At 36.7% G+C, this 19,218-nt stretch overlaps 1 protein-coding gene across 1 annotated transcript in view; it reads left to right on the top strand.

Moving 5' to 3' along the window:
- Positions 1-19,218, top strand: part of ADGRV1 (adhesion G protein-coupled receptor V1) — a 284,803-nt gene that overhangs the window by 17,990 nt on the left and 247,595 nt on the right. Inside the window, exons 11-19 of the mRNA XM_075019382.1 lie at positions 7,730-7,856; positions 7,945-8,130; positions 9,039-9,219; positions 9,822-9,985; positions 10,642-10,765; positions 11,143-11,409; positions 14,486-14,612; positions 16,746-16,963; positions 18,107-18,850. Of these exons, the coding sequence (XP_074875483.1) occupies positions 7,730-7,856; positions 7,945-8,130; positions 9,039-9,219; positions 9,822-9,985; positions 10,642-10,765; positions 11,143-11,409; positions 14,486-14,612; positions 16,746-16,963; positions 18,107-18,850 (2,138 nt within the window). The remainder of the gene's footprint in view (positions 1-7,729; positions 7,857-7,944; positions 8,131-9,038; positions 9,220-9,821; positions 9,986-10,641; positions 10,766-11,142; positions 11,410-14,485; positions 14,613-16,745; positions 16,964-18,106; positions 18,851-19,218) is intronic.

Consider the following 19,218-nt stretch of genomic DNA (forward strand, 5'->3'; position numbering starts at 1 on the left):
CTTTGGCTACAAAGAGAGCAATGGTGTTGCTGAAGCACAGTGTTGTAGTCTCCATTCTGCATGAGAACAGGATTATAGGATAATTAAGGCTGTAAGGGACCTCAGGAGACAGTATTATTTGTACATGAACACTACTCAGAATACTTAAATTAGTTCATATCCAGGACTGTATTCCCTCTTTGGTTTATTAACAGGAGAATCTTGGCTATGTCTTCTGTCCTGCTTCAAAAAACTCAATTGTATAACTAGGTTAGAAATACTACCACTTCTTCTACTACCTTCAATTAGTCTAAGGTACAATTTTTTACTTTTTCTGGAAATGCACTAATAGGGGTCTGCCAGTTGCAACGTCCATGTTGAACATATACTACTTACACAGTCCTTACCTTATGGAGAAGTATTCTTGTCCTACATAGGAAGTGCAAACTAGCTCTTGGGAGCTTCAACACTAGATACCCATGGTGATTACATACTAGCAAACCAGCAACCAGCTCCTCAAGCTGTTGATCCTCTTTTGGAAAGGTGGTCTTTTGAACATCATTCTGTCACACAGGGAAGATGTTACTCCATTGCAGGATTGGTCTGTTTCTGTAAAAGCTGGCTGGTGGATGCATCTAGTGCAGAATGAATTATTTCATTTTACCTTGGCTATTCACTGCATTGAAGAGGCAGTCCTTTTCAAGACAAAAACAAATGGAGACTATTGCAAGCATTTCTCTGCTTTCCTTCCTGTGCATGAAACTGGTTCGTCTCAAGGAATTAATTAGAGTCTCTGGCACAAAGCGGGAAACTAAGATTAGAAATGATGATTGAAGTTGTGAAGAAGTTGTGTAAGAAGGCCAAAAAATCGAAGTGGAAGGGTAGAAAACAGATAAGTAGGTAGAAGAATTGGACAGCATAAAAGATTAACTTTTAAGTTCTGACACCTCTGCAAGTGTAACTACAGCTTTCTGCCACTTACTCTTAGCAACCCTAGGCCGTGCCTTGAAAATGATAGCTGCAATGAGGATTGAACTGGCAGCTGAACAAACGTAACCACTGTTTTGCCTTTACTATGTATGGTGGGAATAGCAGGTTCTGCTGATCATGAAGTGGCTGGTAAAAAGTGTGCCAACAGTAATCAGCTTTCCCACACTTGGCAAGGTCAGAGAGTGAAGTAAGGAACAGGTGGTCTGGTCTGGAAAAAGAAGTAAACGAGGAGATAAAATCTAAACTTTTCTCTAGACGTGGATAGTGTCCCTCAAGGCTATGAGTGAAATTTGCCAACTTTAACAGCAGCAGAAGCCAAGCATGAAATTACTGCAAAGATCATCCTTTCAGTGCTGGAGATGACTCTTCAAATCAGGATTGAAGGATACTGGCAGGGTTATGTGTGTAAGCTTGTGATATTGCTTTCTGCATAGTTTGTGTTTTCTGGATGAACAGAAAATTTCAGTTTCCAAGGCTGGCAGCCAGCACCTCACAGCAGTAGTGAATTAGCATGAAAACAAAGATGCACTGTGCTGTGGATGTGCTTGTACTGTTCTATAAATTGTAGCATAAGTCAGTAGGAAAATGGAGCATGTAAGAACTTTAATGAAACTATAGACATAGAAATATGTTCATAAGCATTCTATTTATTGCAATTAGTAATAGCTTGGATAAAATAATAAAAATAATTAGTTCTAACAAGGATGTATTAATTACAACTCAGTGGTGTTGTTAAGGCAGTTTACATTTTAAACGAGCTTTGATTGCATCCATAACTATAAAAGAAACTTTCCAAGCCATTAAAAATAGTATTTTCCTTCCTTGCTCTATGGCCTCTGTCCATAGGCTGTAGACACTAAAAATAACTCTAGATTCTGTCCACAAAATGGAGGCCAATGTATATCTTGAAGAATATGCTTCCAAAAAAGACAGATGAGTAATAAAGAAGCAAGACAATCCTGTACCTGCTGAAGCTTCTTCATATTTTCTTTTTTTAGGAGCAGCTTCAGGTTGAATGCCTGCCCGTATCTGAATAGGCCTGAATTGAGACCAAACATAAATAAAGCCAGATGTCTGTAGTGAAATCTGTATGAGAAAGAAAAGGCCTTGGTCTTCTTGATGAATGTAGGTGGAACAGGCCATGGAAATTGTGTGTATGCTTTGTGAAAGCATATATACATACTAGGGCTGTTCATTTTAACTGGTAAGCACGAACAGAAATCAGTTTTTTAAAAATCTGATTGTTGTTTTTTCCTTCTGCATAACGTGTTCTACTGGCAGTTGTCATCCCCTCAGTAAGGTGCAGATACACAGCTGTCGATCTGGCAATTGGCACAAGTGAAGGGCCAGGACCTCCAGGGCACGCGGGTTGTGTTTGCACTCTTAAATGAATGGCGCTGAGAGTGAAAACTTGTGGACTTTGGGATTTGGGAAAAGCAATATACTGAAAAATTGATATTAATTTCTGAAAGTGATAAACCATGAAGAGATGATTGTTTACATAGTCCTTATGCTCAAATTTTTTTTGAGTCGTGACATATAATTTAGGATGCCAAAACAGATTCATGTACGTATGTTATGACCTAAATCTCATTTACTATATATAATAAAGCAAAAGTGAAGCAATGGAACTTGGGGATTTTTATAGTTCTAGTGATTTGTGTGATGCAATGCAAGTTTCCACAGGCTGAAATTCTGTCTTGGGTAAATTTGGAAAATAGATTTTTTTAAAATTGCAAATGCAAAACATAGGTTTGACTATTTCATTGTGAATTGTCTGGTAGTTTTTTAACATTTTTGTGTGTAAGACATTACTTCATGACAAAAAGTTAGCAAATCATAGAAGGCCCATTGAAAGCCCTTGCATACTCTCTATGGTTCTTAATTCAGGACTCAGGTAATGTTCGTATGTCATGGGTTGCTGTCTGCATGGGCATGCACAGAAACACTAATATACTGTTTAATGGAGCTGGGATTTTCTCCTAACTTGGTGATTTCCTGTGGTTAGTGTCTGTTTCAAAACTATATTTATCTTTCTTACTTAAGTAATTTTTCTATTAATACATGTGATGCTATATGAATTAACTCTTTCAGTGTAAAATGTTGGTTTTTTTCTTCAAGGGCTTGAGCAGACTTTGTTTTGACAGGGAAAAAGTTATTTGAAAATAGAATTTTTAAATGAGTGCTACTGGACACCTACTGCTAGCTTTTATTACTTTTCAAAATAACAACACCCTTATCTCCTGCTATGAGTAATAAAAATTAAAATAGCCTCCAAAATCAAATAATTTGTGGATTAAACCTGGACAGAAGGTGTTCCCTCTGATGAGAAGCACTGTGCAATTTATAATGTGGCAAATCCTACTTTAATACTGTTCTTTAGACTTAGGTCCTGCTACTAATTAAATCAGTAGATAATCCTGAAAAAATTAAAGAAGGGGTGAACACTGACTATAAATCTAGGAAGCAAATTGAGTAACATTCCACAGGCAGTCTGAATGCACCTTTTAGGTTCAGGTGTCCCGATAGAAAAGAAAGTTTTTTAGAGAAGTGTGTTTTTAATAGTAACAGCAATACAGATTCACAGTTGCAATTCAGTTTCCCAGGTGCCTTTCAAAACATTCACTTTCTGCAGAACTCCAATTCGTGGTCCAAAGCTATCAAATTCGACCACATTGCATCTCTTAATAATTATTATTTTATTTGCAGTGGTATTTAGTTCATAATAACATTAAAATTGCCATGTTACTTTAAAAACAGTCAAAAATCTTCTTTCTGCTATTATATAGTACTATGTGTTTAAAAAAGTGCAAGAAACATTTTGAAGCTTCTGTTAGTTGTCCTAATTAATCTGTAGTTCTTGCTAAATAATAATTAAAGTCTTTTTAAAGAAAGAATTTACCTAATGACAAGTCATTTCACATGAGTTTTTCATATGGGAAGTGTGGTTTTTTACAGCTGTTTGATCACAGAAAACACCGTTATGCAGTTTGAGATTGCATTTCTTATGTTAGCATCATAAACATTGCCAGCACTGTGATAAACTGAAACTTCATGTCCACAGATAGCCATATGACAGAAGAAGTTAAGCTGAGGAGAAAGAAAGGCGAGTGGCTTTCCCAGTGAGAGGGATCTCCTTACACCTGGTCAAGTGCTCTCTCTAGTAGCTGGAGCTCCTTGGTACGGCTAAGCCACTGTGTACAAGGAGCTGTTTTAACTTTTATCGTTACTTCTGAATGCCCTCACCAGGGCAAACCATGCGTTTTGGAAGTTCTGAATAGCCATTTTTGTTCTGTTTCCACACTGCTGTTATAGGAGTGCCTAAAGAGATGGTTTCACATACCACAAAGAGTGAAACAGGACTAAACTGATACCGTGCACTCCGTGGCAGTTTGGATGTCTCTACTCGGCGACAAAAGGACTGTAAATGAACAGCGCCTTGTTCTTGGACTTTGTCAGGGCATCCAGCAAGAGCTGATGGCTGGTGGCCTGCGGGCTGTGTGGTGGCGTAAAGCCAGGAGTCCAGCCTGATAACATGGCTGGTCGGGCAGGGGCCCGGGCCACTGCCCCCAGCAAGGCCGGAGAGCAGGCTGGAGCAGGTAACTGGGGGCAACCTGGAGTCCAGGGCATCAGGCAAGGTCATGGTGGTGGGGCAGGTCAAGCCAGGAACACACGTCAGGTTTAGGCTGGATGGTGGTCACCAGGGTCAAGCACAGCACAGTGATCGCCGGGCAGGTCCACAGTGAGAAGACAAATCCAAGGTCAAGCCAGGGAGTCATCTGGTGGGTCCTGGTGGAGGGATGTTATGAGAATTTATATGTGTGCACCTCAGGGTGTAGACATGGGTGATCCTATTGTGTACACTGTTGCTCATGTAACAGCAGCTCAGAGTTGGAAGCCTAAGCCTAGGTCCTTCTATTCCATTTTTGCATAGGCTATGTTATGTCTTTTTTGAATAGTAACCAACATTTACTATGGGAGACCAGCGATAGCAATCTGGCCAGTCATGCAGAGAAAACACGGTCAGATCAATCAATCAATCAATCAAGTGATCCTACTGTTGAAAATGGGACTTGGTTGGAGAAAGCTCCTGAGCGATGGTTTTCTTTAGGAGAGGATGGGTTGAATCTGACTGGTTGCTTTCTGACCTGCAAGTTCTCTAGATTCTGATCTGACTTACACTGTGACTGTTTAAAAGTAATAAAGTATTGCCAGTCTTCTCAGTCCTTCCAAAGAACACCTGGAGATGCTCAAGATGCATACCTTATGGTATCTTGTGACTGTTTCATTTCTGTTACCCTCTGGATTTCTGCAGTGCTGCCATTGTACATTGCAGCACGATGTTAGATTCTAGCACTACTCCTCAGTTCATCTTAACAGGCTTTTTTTGTCTGAGCTGTGTTTGGACTCATGCAGTGTAACTTTATGAAGCTGAAAGAGATTTCATTTCTGGCATACCCTTTCACTTTCTGATGAATTATTATGTCTTAACTACTTAAGCTTGTACATACATATCAAAAACTCACTTGACATAATGGTTCATTTGTATTCTCTGTTGTAAATTATATTACCAACAGCTTAGCGATATAATTAAATTTTAGCATTACCAACTTTGGCATTTTCTCCTTGATCTTTTCATTGTATTAATACTCTGATGGTTTTGGAACACTTTTACATATATGTCTGAAGGAAGGGAGAATGTCTTAATGTGTAGTATTTACAATCTAGCTTCACTGCAAATCAGTGAGAAATTTCTGTTAACTCAGATCTCCTGTTTGAAAGAATGTATCTGCAAGTGTATTTGTGTTATTTTCTCAAACTCTTGAGTGAACTCTTATCTGTGTTGAATTCTGAATCTGAGTTCTTTCTGAGATTAGTGAAGTCAGAATTTCACTTTGTAAATGCTGTGGTAATCTATCTGTGGTATTTTGATAGGAGATACAGGTTTTACATTTAATATATATTTATTTTAGATTAAGAAAGTCAAAGTGCATGATTGCCACTGCAGAATAATACTGCCCTTTCCTCTGACTTGATGTGGTAGTTTTGTTATAAGTGCTTGACTGAGACAGAACCAAATAAGAGATTAGCAAATACTGTTTTCTTTTCTTATTTTTGTTTGTTATATTTTTTGTATTGTATTGGTATTTTATTTATTTATATTTATATTGGTATTTTACTTTGGTAATCTGGTTAACTGAAAAACTGTCAAAAATATAGTTTGATGTGATTTTGTACCAAAATAGTTTTTGATGTGTACCTGTTATAACTGCCACTGTGCTTATCTGTTTTTATCATTACTTTGACAGATTGATGAAATACTATATCATGGAGGCATATAGGTTTTTTCGTTGAAATGGTGGGCAATTTTAAATGTGGGCTGCTGGTGCAGTTGTGAGCAGGCACAGAGGTTGGCAGTAATCAGGGTCTTGGAGGAGGGCTTGGTAGGGTATACCATGAATGCGTATTGACGTGCTGAATTGGTCATGGGGTCATTTCTCCTAAGTGGGAACTGCCCACTTGCTAGCATTTGTCAACAGGAAAATGCCAAGCAAGTAGGGTTCCCATAAAATGAACATTATAAGCATTTGGAAAGGAAAAAGAAAGCTTTGTGTGTGGGTTTTTTTAATTATTACTATTCTTCTCTAAGATTACTACTATTGAAATTCTAGCAAGTGGCACTTTCATTCCTTCCCCCATCCCCTTTCTTTCTTTCTTTCTTTCTGTGTTGACAGGGTAGAGACAGAAAGGTTTGTCGTGTACTTTGGGTAAGTGCAGTGAAATGTGGTTTGTCTTCAGTGAATCAATGCTTTGTGTTACAAGTGATTGGTTTGGACAGAAACTGTCTTTATCATTTCTTTTCCTCTCAGGAATCACGTCTTCTGCATCTCTTCAGACAATGCATGCTTGCCCTTTGGTGTTTAATTTGATGGCATGGGGTTCTGGCTTGAAGGCATTTCTTTATTTAGGATCTGTGAATGTTGAAAGTTATGAATGCATGGCTCAGCGTTTGATATTTGAGCATTTGATGCAATAATGGATTAGTTGTTTTAAACTGCCAGAAATATGATTTTCCCCAGCTAAATCACTGAACTGGCTAGAATTACAGAGAAGAAGTTTTCTGTAGTCAAAGATGAGCCGTTATCTTTTTAATAACCTACATTTAGTTCATGTTAACACAAGTTACTGTGTCTGCTGACGTATTTTTTTAATGTGCAGTCCCACTCTCTGGGATCCTACAGGTAGTGTCCACTTCTTACAGAAGGCAGGTTAACACACAGGTGAGGATGAAATCCACAATCCTGAGGGGCAAGTGTCTTCGTATTTGTAACAATAGCAAATTTTGCAGAAGAGGATAAGAATGTGTAGTTGTCAATGTAATTTCTATTTGTTTAAGTGATATTGGATTATCTTTATGTTTTTTTTCAAATACAAAGTAATACTGAATGTGACTCTAACTTTTTACTGGACAACTCTCTTTTTTTTCCTGTGAGTTGTATGCATGTGTGACTAAAAAAACCCAGAACTGCCAACTATAAAAACTAATCAGAAAACAAAGTTACTTCGGAAGAAAAGGTTTTTTTACAATTGGATAAAACATACTGATGTGTCTTTCTTAATTTATGTTATTCTTTGCAGGTAATTGTTTTCATAATTTATTAATAAAATTCATCAGTATTCTGATGTCCTTTGCACAGGTGTGGATTTAATTGCCACATAGAATTGTCACTCAAAAAACCCTCTTGCTTTCCTTTCTCAGGGTCAGCGTGGAAAATCAAATACTGAAGTACGGGTTTACTACTCGTGAAATTATTATTTTGGAAAATGATGATCCTGGAGGAGTGTTTGAATTTTCTCCCTCTTCCAGAGGTCCCTACAGTATCAAGGTAGATATCCAAGTAAATTCTCTTAATCATTATGGACAACTTAGCTTAAGCAGAGTGCTAGAAAAAAGCTGGATTTTCTTTTTTACAGGAAGGGGAGTCCGTCGAACTGCAGATTGTCCGCAGTAGAGGAAGTCTCGTCAGGCAGTTTCTACGCTACACTGTAGAACCAAGAGACAATAACGAGTTTTATGGAAGCACAGGAATTCTGGAGTTTAAGCCTGGTGAAAGAGAGATCATAATTACTCTTCTGACAAGAATGGATGGGATTCCAGAGGTAAAAAATAATATTTTTCTCTCTTCAAATTGTGTTCACAGGCATATTAGTTTGTCACTTATTGAAATATAGGCAAATATACTGGAGCAGAACAAGTGTGTAATGGCTTTTCTCCAGAATGTCTCCCCAGCCTCCAAACCAGGGATGCCTGGATAAATAGAAGGTGTCTTTGGGTTTAATATTCCTCAGTGGATTTTTTTTTCGTGAATTGAAACCGTTACGCTTTGAATCCATGTAAGTGTTTAGCGTCCATGACATTCTGTAGTATAGAGCGCCATTGTTTAATTGAACTCTGTGTGAAGAACCACTTCGTTTTTGTTTCTTTTATAGTAATCATCTTCTAGTTTACTCAGTGGTCCCCAGTCTAGACTAATATTTGCCATATAGATAAACAGGTGCAATACTTGTTTTAATGTTCCTTGAAGCATTACCTGTGACCTTTTTGTAAGAAATACATGAAGTACAAGGTCCCATGAGATTAATAAAACAACCTGATACATTCTATTTTTAATTAGTTTGCTGTCAATGGTTTTAAAATCTTTGCTTTCCCTGTTACAAAGCCAGAAAGGTTAATAAATCTTATGGAAAACTTACCTTTCAGGGACCATTACAAATATATTTGTACTAGTGAATTGATGTGACTCTAAGTTAAGTACACAAAATCCTTGCCTATAATAATGCTAGATTTTTTGAAAAAATGGTCCTACCAGAGATAGAAATTTCTAATTATATCTTTGTTCTGATGGCAATGTACAAATGCATTGTGCATGTAGAAAGTGTGTGTGATTTCTTTTTATTTAAATTTATATCTCTTTCTGCCTGGCTAGGGACTGTGGTTGTTTGCCCATTTGTTTTGGATGTGAATACTGAGTATGTATTTTTATTCTGACTGAGTTTCCCTCTTCTAGCTGGATGAGCTATATTCTGTAGTACTCAGTGGCTACAGTGAAATGCCAGGCAAGTTGGGGAATGCCACAAGGGTCAATATAACCATTCTGAAGAACGATGATCCACATGGTGTCATTCAGTTTCTACCTGATGAACTATCAGTAACAATAAAGGAAAGTAAAGGAGAAATCATCTACGCTGGTAATTCTTTTTTATTAGTTGCTGCTTTGTCTGCTGTCTGCCCCTGCAAGGCTTCTTTTCCCCATTTTACCTTTCTAGGACAATGTCTGACTCAAGTCTCCACTCAGGAGTTTCCAGAGTGGTTCAGTGCCAGCACAATGAGCAATGAAGACTGAAGTGGAGGAGAATGGCCTGGAAAGCCAAAGAGATCAATCCAGTAAAAAAATGGCTAGAGAATATGCCAGACAGGAGGGACAGAGTATTATGTATGTGTAAAATGCAACCTGGAGGTAGTGGCTCTGCTTGTGGAGCATGAAGAATAGGGTGCCATGTGAGAGAATAGTATAACTAAATCTTCATATGGATGACTTCAATTTATCTATCTTTATTCAATTATCAAGTACCTTTACAAGCAAAAAATAACGGATTTGAGCCAGTTTGAACTGCTTTAATGGTCTATCTTTGTGTGTCCTTTTGGGTAGTGCTCTCATATATTATTAGTTTGGAGGAAGTGGATTTGCTTATTATTTCATTTCCTTTTTTCTTTGTTTTGACTTTGCTGACCTTTTTGATTTGTGTTGTTCTGAAGATGCACACTGACTGTATATGTTTGCATTTTTTAGCTGCTTACAGAGTTGTAAGAAACCAAGGAAACTATGGCAACGTTAGTGTGTCTTGGGTTGTTGACCCACCATGTACCAATGACATCTATCCAGAACAAGGGACTATTTTCTTTGATAATCTGGAGTTTTCAAAAAATGTCACCATTTACTCACTGCCAGATGAGGTAAACATTTTTACAGTGTTTTTGTATGAGTACGTGGGACAAAGACTAAGTGTGAAAACATTACAATTTAAGGAGAAAGAAGGAATGTCTGTTTTTTAAGAGCCTGATAAGTATTTGTAGGAAAAATCAAAATACTTGGGTAAAACTGAGATTACTTCAGCAAATCGTAAAAGAATTTAAGAAGCTGTGCGTACTTACAAACAAAAAAAATTAGAAGCTAAGAGTAGTTGAAAGTGGTTAAATTATAGAAAAGTTCGTTTGAATAAAACCCTTGTTTTCATAGCAGGAATCCTAACTTTTATTTTTAATGCTGATATATTTGAAGTAATATAAGAAAGAATGAGAATAACTAATAATAAATAAATAAAGCTGTAAAAATAAATCGCATGTATCAGAAGCAGAAACCACAAGATAACTTTTGGGTCATCTGTACAACAGTAAAGATGAGGTGACTTATTTACAAGGATTTTAGACTGATGATGGTTTCTGTGTAACTGTATAAACTGTCATTTGTCATCCCTCTTGATGCACTTAAGGATCAATAAATTAATATAACACTCAGAAATCTGTAGTTTGTTAAACACCTCAGCTGTTCATTTTAATTTCTTCATTGTTCTGTATGCAAGAAATTAGTTTCATAATACTTTCTCTTTCAGGTACCTGAAGAGATGGAAGTATTCGTCATCAGCTTATTCAATGCCACTGGTGGAGCCAGGCTGGGCAATATAACCAGTGCAATTTTAGAAATTACTAGGAATGATGATCCCATTTATTTTGCAGGTTAGATATTATTGTTTTTAAATGTAGAATACATGTACTACCCCAAAACAGATTTTACTGTCAGACCAGATCACTGAGAAATCCTAATCCTAATTGAGCTAGTATAAAACGTTCATGTTTTTGTTGTGTTGAATTTGTATTTGTTTCCTTCAGAACCTTCCCATATTTTATTTCATTATTCTCTTTGTTGATGCTGGGATTGGTTAGGTGACTAAGTACAATATTCTCTTGTACCCGCAAGGATTTCAATGTCTTTACCACATTTACCTTCTGTTTCACTGAGGAGAAGGATCCTCTTGGGGAAGATTAAGAAAATAGGCCACATGCAACGAGCTCAGGCTTGTACTCAGGTGGATTTGTTCCTTGTGTATTTTCAGAACCTCTGACAGTGAGTGTTAAAGAAGGAAGTGTTGCAAACTTTACAGTCCTAAGGAATGGATCTACTAATGTTGCTGTTGCTGTCCAGTATATTACTGTTAATGGAGATGCAACAGCTGAAGAGGGAGACTTTGTTCCCAGTGGAAGGAGCAGTGTCATTTTGTTCAATGTTGGAGAAAGAGAGCAGAACTTGTCTGTGTATATTAATGATGATGATACCCCTGAAACTGATGAAACATTTTATATCTTCCTTTTGAATTCTACAGGTAAAAGTAATGATTTGACATATGTTTAGTAACTCTCTTTTTTTTTTTTCTTCTGCAATTTTTTACCAGCTTGGTCTTATCATAAAGCAAAATGCCAAGTATTATATGAATAAGATTTGCTTCAACATTTCTATACAATAACTGTACACAGTGTGTTTGAATTTTCATCTTGAATTGTTCAACTGGAAACAAAAATCAAATGATACAGCTGAAACCTTTCCTGCAAAACCAACTGGAGTGCAAGTCTCTTTTCAAATGTAAATGCTCCAAATTAGATGGGGTTTTGACTTGACTACAGAAACACAAGGCTAAAGAATGTTAGTACTACAACAGTCTTAGGGAAAGAAGGACTCTTTTTAGATATTTTGTCATGCTCCAGTGTATACTACACAACTGCCTGATTTTTGTAAAAACAAACAGAACTGCCTTATTTTAGAGGAAAACCATGTAACTTGGTCTCTCTTTTATTTTTGTAACAGTTCAGTGTATGCATGCATTTTTTTCAGTCTGACATTATAGTTTTATGAGGCTTAATTTACAGAAAAATGTGTGTTAGAAATTACTCAGTGTACCACCAGTAAAGAATGGGTTTATTATCTCAAAACTAACATTATCTTCCATTTTTTTTTTTTTTTAAACAGTTACCAGTTATCATTTAGCAGGAAATGATACAAAATTATTCAGCACATTCTGATTTTTGAAATAGACATCTTCTGGAATAAACCATCACTGCTGTGTAATATTGTTAAAAAAATATAAGTTAAATATAAGAAATAGTTAAATTTTCCTGGGCTCTGAGATCTGCTTAATAAAGAACCTCCTCAACCCTAGCCCTGCCAAAACTCAAGGTGTAGTGGGAGATTCATCTACAATTGTGTTAGCAAAAATTTATGATTTACTGTTCTTCAGTTATTGTTCTGTAGCTGAGAGTGAATGCACTGCATATCTTTGCAATGCAGACCAAAACTGAATTGAATAAGCCACCAGAACAATGACTGAGACTTGAGGGGCTGTAATTTAATAAAGCAAAGGAAAAGTATCACCATTAACCATCAGAGTATACCTTCACATTAGATTGTGTGGTAGGTTCATAAAGTAAATACCTACCAGGTGCTCAATTCAAGATGAGGAAACATAAAACTAGATTTCTTCATTTAGGCATGCACACTAAGTATCTTATCCCTCATGACAGTTTATAATGATGTAGTCTTCGAAAGTCAGTGAGACCTAGAGAGTGCCTCAGGTCGACACCCTGTGGCTGGTCTATGAATTGCTCACAAGGCTTCATTGGTCTCGAACTTCATCTGTCCTAGGCATTGGTAGCAGGCAGCCAGAGAATTATAGGGGATTTTTCAGCAATTATTTGAGTATAAGGTAGCTTATGTGTTTCCTGAGGTCAGCTAGCATTCACTCTGGTACTCAGGTCTCTTACAGAACACCGACCTTACAGAAATGATTGGACAAAGCCATTCTTCTCCCTTCTTAAATTTTATCTTTGGTGATCTCTTTCTATGTTACTAACTTTCTTCAGGATCTACTGGTATTTTCTTTTACCACTCTATTGGGAAAATGTGATGGCTTTCCTCCTGGCACACTGGTCCTACCAGAATGGGTAGCTGCAGGCTCCCTTTGTCTCTAAAAGGAGGATAATATCATCGTGTAGCTTCTCTAGAATCACTAAGAATACAGAATATTTCTATACACATTCCTGAAAGCAAAAAAAAATATTTTCTTTCTATGATCTGTTGCACATACAGGCCTTGGTTGGTACATCTCTTTTGAAAATTATGTTGGACTGTTGGAATTATGTTGGACTCAGAGAAAATACAGGTGGAAGTATATGAAGTTAAAGCAGTAAACACATTGTTTACTTTGGAACAAATGCTAGTCTAACACTCTTAAATAGGGTGAAAAATGGGATGGGAGTGGAAGCATAATGTACATCTGTGGACATAGGAAGGGTGTTAGAATGTCCCTACAGTGCTAACACACACGCAGAAATCCTACTATCGTCTACTCTACTTCACAGCTATCTTATATTTTTTCTTTTCAGGTAGACTGTGATATGTGTTAGTGTCCTGGTTTCAGCTGGGATAGAGTTAATTTTCTTCCTAGTAGCTGGTATAGTGTTATGATTTGGGTTCAGTATGAGAAGAATAGGGATAACACACTGATGTTTTCAGTTGCTGCTAAGTAATATTTAGTCTAAAGTCAAGGATTTTTCAGCTTCTCATGCCCAGCCAGTGAGAAAGCTGGAGGGGCACAAGAAGTTGGGACAGGACACAGCCAGGGCAGCTGACCCCAACTGGCCAAAGCGGTATTCCATACCATGTGATGTCATGCCCAGTATATAAACTGGAGGGACTGGGGGTGGGGGGAATCACTGCTCGGGGACTAACTGAGCATCGGTCAGCAAGTGGTGAGCAATTGCATTGTGCATCACTTGTATATTCCAATCCTTTTATTATTATTATTGTCATTTTGTTGTTGTTATTATTATCATTTTAAGTTTCTTCCTTTCTGTTCTACTGAACTGTTCTTATCTCAACCGAGTTTTACTTTTTTTTCCCTCGATTCTCTCCTGCACCCCACAGGGTCGGGGGGAGTGAGTGAGCAGCTGCGTGGTGCTTAGTTGCTGGCTGGGGTTAAACTGCAACAGTTAGACATTGTTCTTAGCCCATATTTAGTTTAAGTGCAATATTTCTATCCTAGGTCTAAAGGAGAGCTAGGGTCTCTGAATACATGTTTTCTTTTGACTTGACCAATTGATCAAACACAAAATACTACCTCTCATACAATCCTTTCTGCTCGGAATCACATCTTCTCTGGTCATGTCACATATATATTTTCCTCCAAAACTTATGTCTTGATCTCTGCATGAGATGCTACTTAAGTATTTTTACTCTTATTTTCCTGTTACTGAATATCTCGAATACTGGTTTCCACTGGTTGTTTTATCATTGTTCATTTCTTTGTTTGCATAAAAGCAGTTTATGAGAAAAGGAAACAACTTCAGTTTTAGAATTACCTCCATTTCTGATTCCAGTTTTGATAAAATTAATCACCCTCTTTTTAGGGGATACTGTTATCTTTAAGACTGGAGTGGCTACAGTTATTATCGAAGCAAACGATGATCCTAATGGAATTTTCTCCTTGGAACCTTTAGAGAAGCCAGTAGAAGAAGGCAAAAGTAACAATTTTTTGTAAGTAAATTTTAAATAATACTTTTGCAATTTTTTTGAACTGATATGTGTGGTACTTTATGGACAGTACTTTTACCTAATCCCAAACAAGTTTGCATTGATAAAAATGTATTAAAGAAAAATAGCTTTACCAAATTTTGGATTAAATGATTTGTAAACATATTGAAGACATCAACTGTTATATTATCAAGTAGACTGTGCATATTAAAATGTACATAGAAAGTCATGTTAAAATGTAAATAAATAAGACTACAGCATGGTTGTTCTGTTACATTCTCAGTAGACTTCAGATACTGAAGAATCTAGATGATTGAGTAGAGTATAACCTGGACTAAAAGAGAAGTAAAAAATCTTTTCAAAATACAGCTAAATATGACTATGTGGTGGTTCATATCTTTTTGCACTCTGCTTTGAATCCTTCCCCTACAAACAACCTATATTACTGTATTCTTTCTGTTAGTTTGTTTTTCTTCTATCTGTTAATTGCTGATGGAATTCTATACTCAAAGTCCAGATGTGACTATCTTCTAGACTGAAAATACTCTTCCCTAGTCTGACCTCTGAAAGTATTTTCCATCCAGCCACTGGGATGTACTCAAGAATAGGAAGGGTTAAGAAATGAATTTGCTTGGCATCTTACCTTGTTATGTTCCATAAAGTCAGGATGGGTTTATAATTTGGCAAAAATAGTTTTTTTCAATAAGAAACCTCTAGACAGGATATAAAGAGAAGTTAGGTGACAATAAATGTGGTAGTCAGAACATTAGGGAAGAAGCTCTTTTCACATTTGTTTGATTATCTTTTGTATCTTTTTATTTGATTGTTTTGTTTGTTTTAAGGCCTTGAAACAGATGCTTATGACTGCGAATTTGGTCTTTATGGTTGTGTTACATATCTAAACAATGAAAATCCTTGAGAAAAGAGGATATTAAATATGTTGTATGTTTGGTTTTGTTATGCTGCTCTTTGGGGTTTTTTTGGTCCTTTATAATGTTATTTGCAAGATAATTTTTTTTATTTTATGGTGTGAAGAATAATGATTTGAACTAAACATGTTTATATACAGGTGCTTTGTGGAAGCTCATGATACCAAGATCACCATCAATGCAGGACCTTCCTCAGTCCTCATTGATGAAATATATTTGCTAGGGAGCTGTCTCTTCCATACCCTCACTGCTTTTAGCTATTGTGTAGTACATAACAAAAGGGTCAAGAGTAGCGTATAACCTAAGCACTGAGAACAGCAATGGCAGCACTGAGCTTTAAAGGGAGTAACTGGAGTTACTGCAACAGTGCTGCACACAGTGCTACACAGCTGGGATAGAGCGCCCTGGTTAATGGCAAAAAAGGAAAAAACTTTGGAAGCAGAAACAACATAATTATGTTGCTGTGCCTAGACTAGTGTTGCTGAACTAATTTTTCAGCCTGATATAATCTCTTTGTATAGCATTTTATTTTACTGTGCAAACAGAAACACACTTTTTTGTATGTAAAACACACTGTTAATAAAGGCACTTGTGCTTCAGTTTTTATTTATAATGTCTTTTGGAAATTGGTGAAATTTTGTTACCGTATAGCTATACAAAAAAATAAAATCTTGTTTTTATTTACTACATTCTTAATCTGGAATAACCACAGATTTCTGAAGGGCATAGAACGTAATCCAAATTTAATACCAATGTAAGAAAGCGTTTAAGGAGGCTTGATGGTTAAAGGGAGAGATGTTTGTGGTTAAATGCAGGTGATTGTCTTTCTTGTCTAAGGGTGGCCAGGTATATAAATTTTTAATGTTAACTTGCTGAACTGTTATACATTCATCTTTATTATTTACATAATAGAAGTGCAAGACAAACTGATGTTTGGCTTAACAGTACTACTTTGCATGGACCTGCACTGGTTTCTTTTTTTCTAAGGTACCTGTGGTATACCTGGGACTAGACTTATACTGTGAAATTGCTGGCCTTCAAAGAGGATTGTGTTATTATTCATGGTTGTATTTATTGTTCATGGTTATCTAGAATGTTGTATATAATTTTTCACAGTAAGGAAGATTAGTGTAATCATGTTTTCCTTTGCTAATGAATGCTGATGCTCACCTGCAAGGTCATTCACTCTTTCTGTATCGCTGAACAGGGTTTTGAGACATAGGGGACACTTTGGCAATGTCTCATTGACCTGGCAGCTGTTTGATAATAACTCTGCACTGAGGCCAGGAGAAGAGTTCTATGAAACTTATGGGACTGTGTGCTTCATGGATGGTGAAAGATCAAAGCCAATAACACTCCATGCTATTTTGGATAGAATTCCTGAATTCAATGAATTTTACATTCTAAAGTTGGTCAATGCTTCAGGTATTGTATTCCATATCACCATTGCTTTCATATCTGGTAGAATTATGTTTAATTAATCAAAAAGAAACCAACCCTGGAAAGAACTGTGCCTTGAATCATGTCTTGATATCCTGTACTTTTCTGGTTAGGTTTTACGTTTTATTCTTCATTTCATCTTAGTTTAGGTATATGAATGCAGTTATTCAGTTCCTGAATTAGTTACACACATTTTGGTGATCTAACCTTTAAAAAGGATGCCTCTTGGTGATTTCAGAGATGTAGATCTTTGTGTAGTTGAAGACAAAACAAAGCTATTAAAGGCTATGCAAGTCTACCATAAGGGAGGTTGATTGGTTTGTTTGCTTTTTTCTGGAGGAGATAAAATACTTATAGTTACCACTTCATATGACTTAAATTACAACTGCTGTAGGTCTGCTACTGAGTAGAACTCCAAACCTCCTCGACTTATTCCACCTCAATACTATTTATGGTCTTCTGTGCCCAGATACAACGAAAATATGTGTTGGCCTTTCCTTAAAGTGAAATCCATGTGTGTGTACAGAAGATTTCCTACTTAGAATAGGTAGATCACTGCACACTTTGAACATGGAGGCTCTACATTCACATCATGATCTTTGTATCATGAATTCTTACTGTGCAGAAGTAGATGACTAATGGCAGGACTTGGCAGCAGTTTTAATACACAATTGGCTACTGATTTGGCAAGGTATCTGTGCATCTGTTTCAGAGTCAATGGGCCAAATTTTACCATTCCATATTCATGTAAATCTTGGAGTAATATGAGAACTGAATTTGGCCCTATGTTTGTCAAATGAATCAGAGTAACATACCTCATTGACTAATTCAGAATAGCTGGAGCTAATTTTGTTTTAGCTGAAAGACAAATGTGTGTTTTACAGTTGAAAAAAAAATGCTGCTTTGTTTTCTATGAAAATTGTCACTATAATGTTTTAAAAACAATACAATTAAATTATGTTATTATTAAATCAGAGCACTTTCTAAGAGTTCAGAGGCTCTTTAAAGAAGATTTAAGCCTTTTTAGAAATGTTTTTTATTAAAAAAGCTTTAAGTACTTAGTAGCATTTTTCAGACTGTGTCGTTTGAAACCGACCATTAACTTTTGCCCTAACTTCCGTTCTGTAGGTGGGTCTCCTGGTCCTGGTGGTCAGTTATCAGAAACAAGCCTTGCTGTAACTGTGATGATCCCATTCAATGATGACCCTTTTGGGGTCTTTGTTATAGATCCAGAGAGCCAGGACAGAGAGATAGTGGAAGATGTTCTTTCTGAAGATGATCTTTCCTATATTACAGACTTCACCATCTGGAGACAACAAGGCACCTTTGGTGTTGTCCGTTTAGGTTGGGAAATACTGTCTAGTACATTCCAAGCTGGACTACCATCAATGGTAGACTTCTTGCTTCTGGGGTCTTTTCCAAGCTCAGTACAATCTCAGCCCCACATGAGGCGCCATCACAGTGGAACAGATGCTTTGTATTTCAGTGGAAAAGAGGATGCATTTGGGATTATTGGTCCTGAATACCCATACAATGGAAATACTGCAGTAACCAATTTTACATTTTCAGCATGGTTAATTCCTAACATCAGTACTGATGGTTATATAGTTGAAAAGGATGATGATAATGGGACCTTATATTATGGAGTGAAAATCCGAACAAATGATTCTCATGTTTCTGTAGTGCTTCATTATACAGCATTAGGATCCAATATAACATATATGGCTAAAGCAGCAGTCCTGAAATACCTGGATGAAAATACTTGGCTTCACCTCCTTATTACTCTGGATGAAAGTATAATTGAATTTTACATGGATGGAATTCCAGTTCTGGGAGGAATGAAGAGCCTTAAAGGAGAAGCAATTGCTGATGGTGAGCCAATAGTCTGCATTATTTTTATCCATATTCTCCAAAAGTTCTGCAATGTATAGAAGAGTCTAGCTCCTTGACAGGTGTATGCAAGATACTGAAATTAGTATATCTGATTAGTTAATTGAGAAGAATGGATAGAAAATTCTGAGGATTTTCAAAAAGCATATGGGAATTAGAGCTGGATTATATTTATATATGTATGCTTATCATGTATACATACAGTTATATATGTTTACAGTTAATAATTTTCATAAGATTTACAGCACTGTAGCTGAGAGAGGACTGTTTTCCTCTCAGTTTCTCAAGCGAAATGCAATAACGGTTTTGTTTCTGGTTGTGTAGTATATTACAACTAAACCAATATCTTG

The sequence above is a fragment of the Buteo buteo genome, chromosome Z (assembly GCF_964188355.1).
Source record: "Buteo buteo chromosome Z, bButBut1.hap1.1, whole genome shotgun sequence".
NCBI classification, from domain to species: domain Eukaryota; kingdom Metazoa; phylum Chordata; class Aves; order Accipitriformes; family Accipitridae; genus Buteo; species Buteo buteo.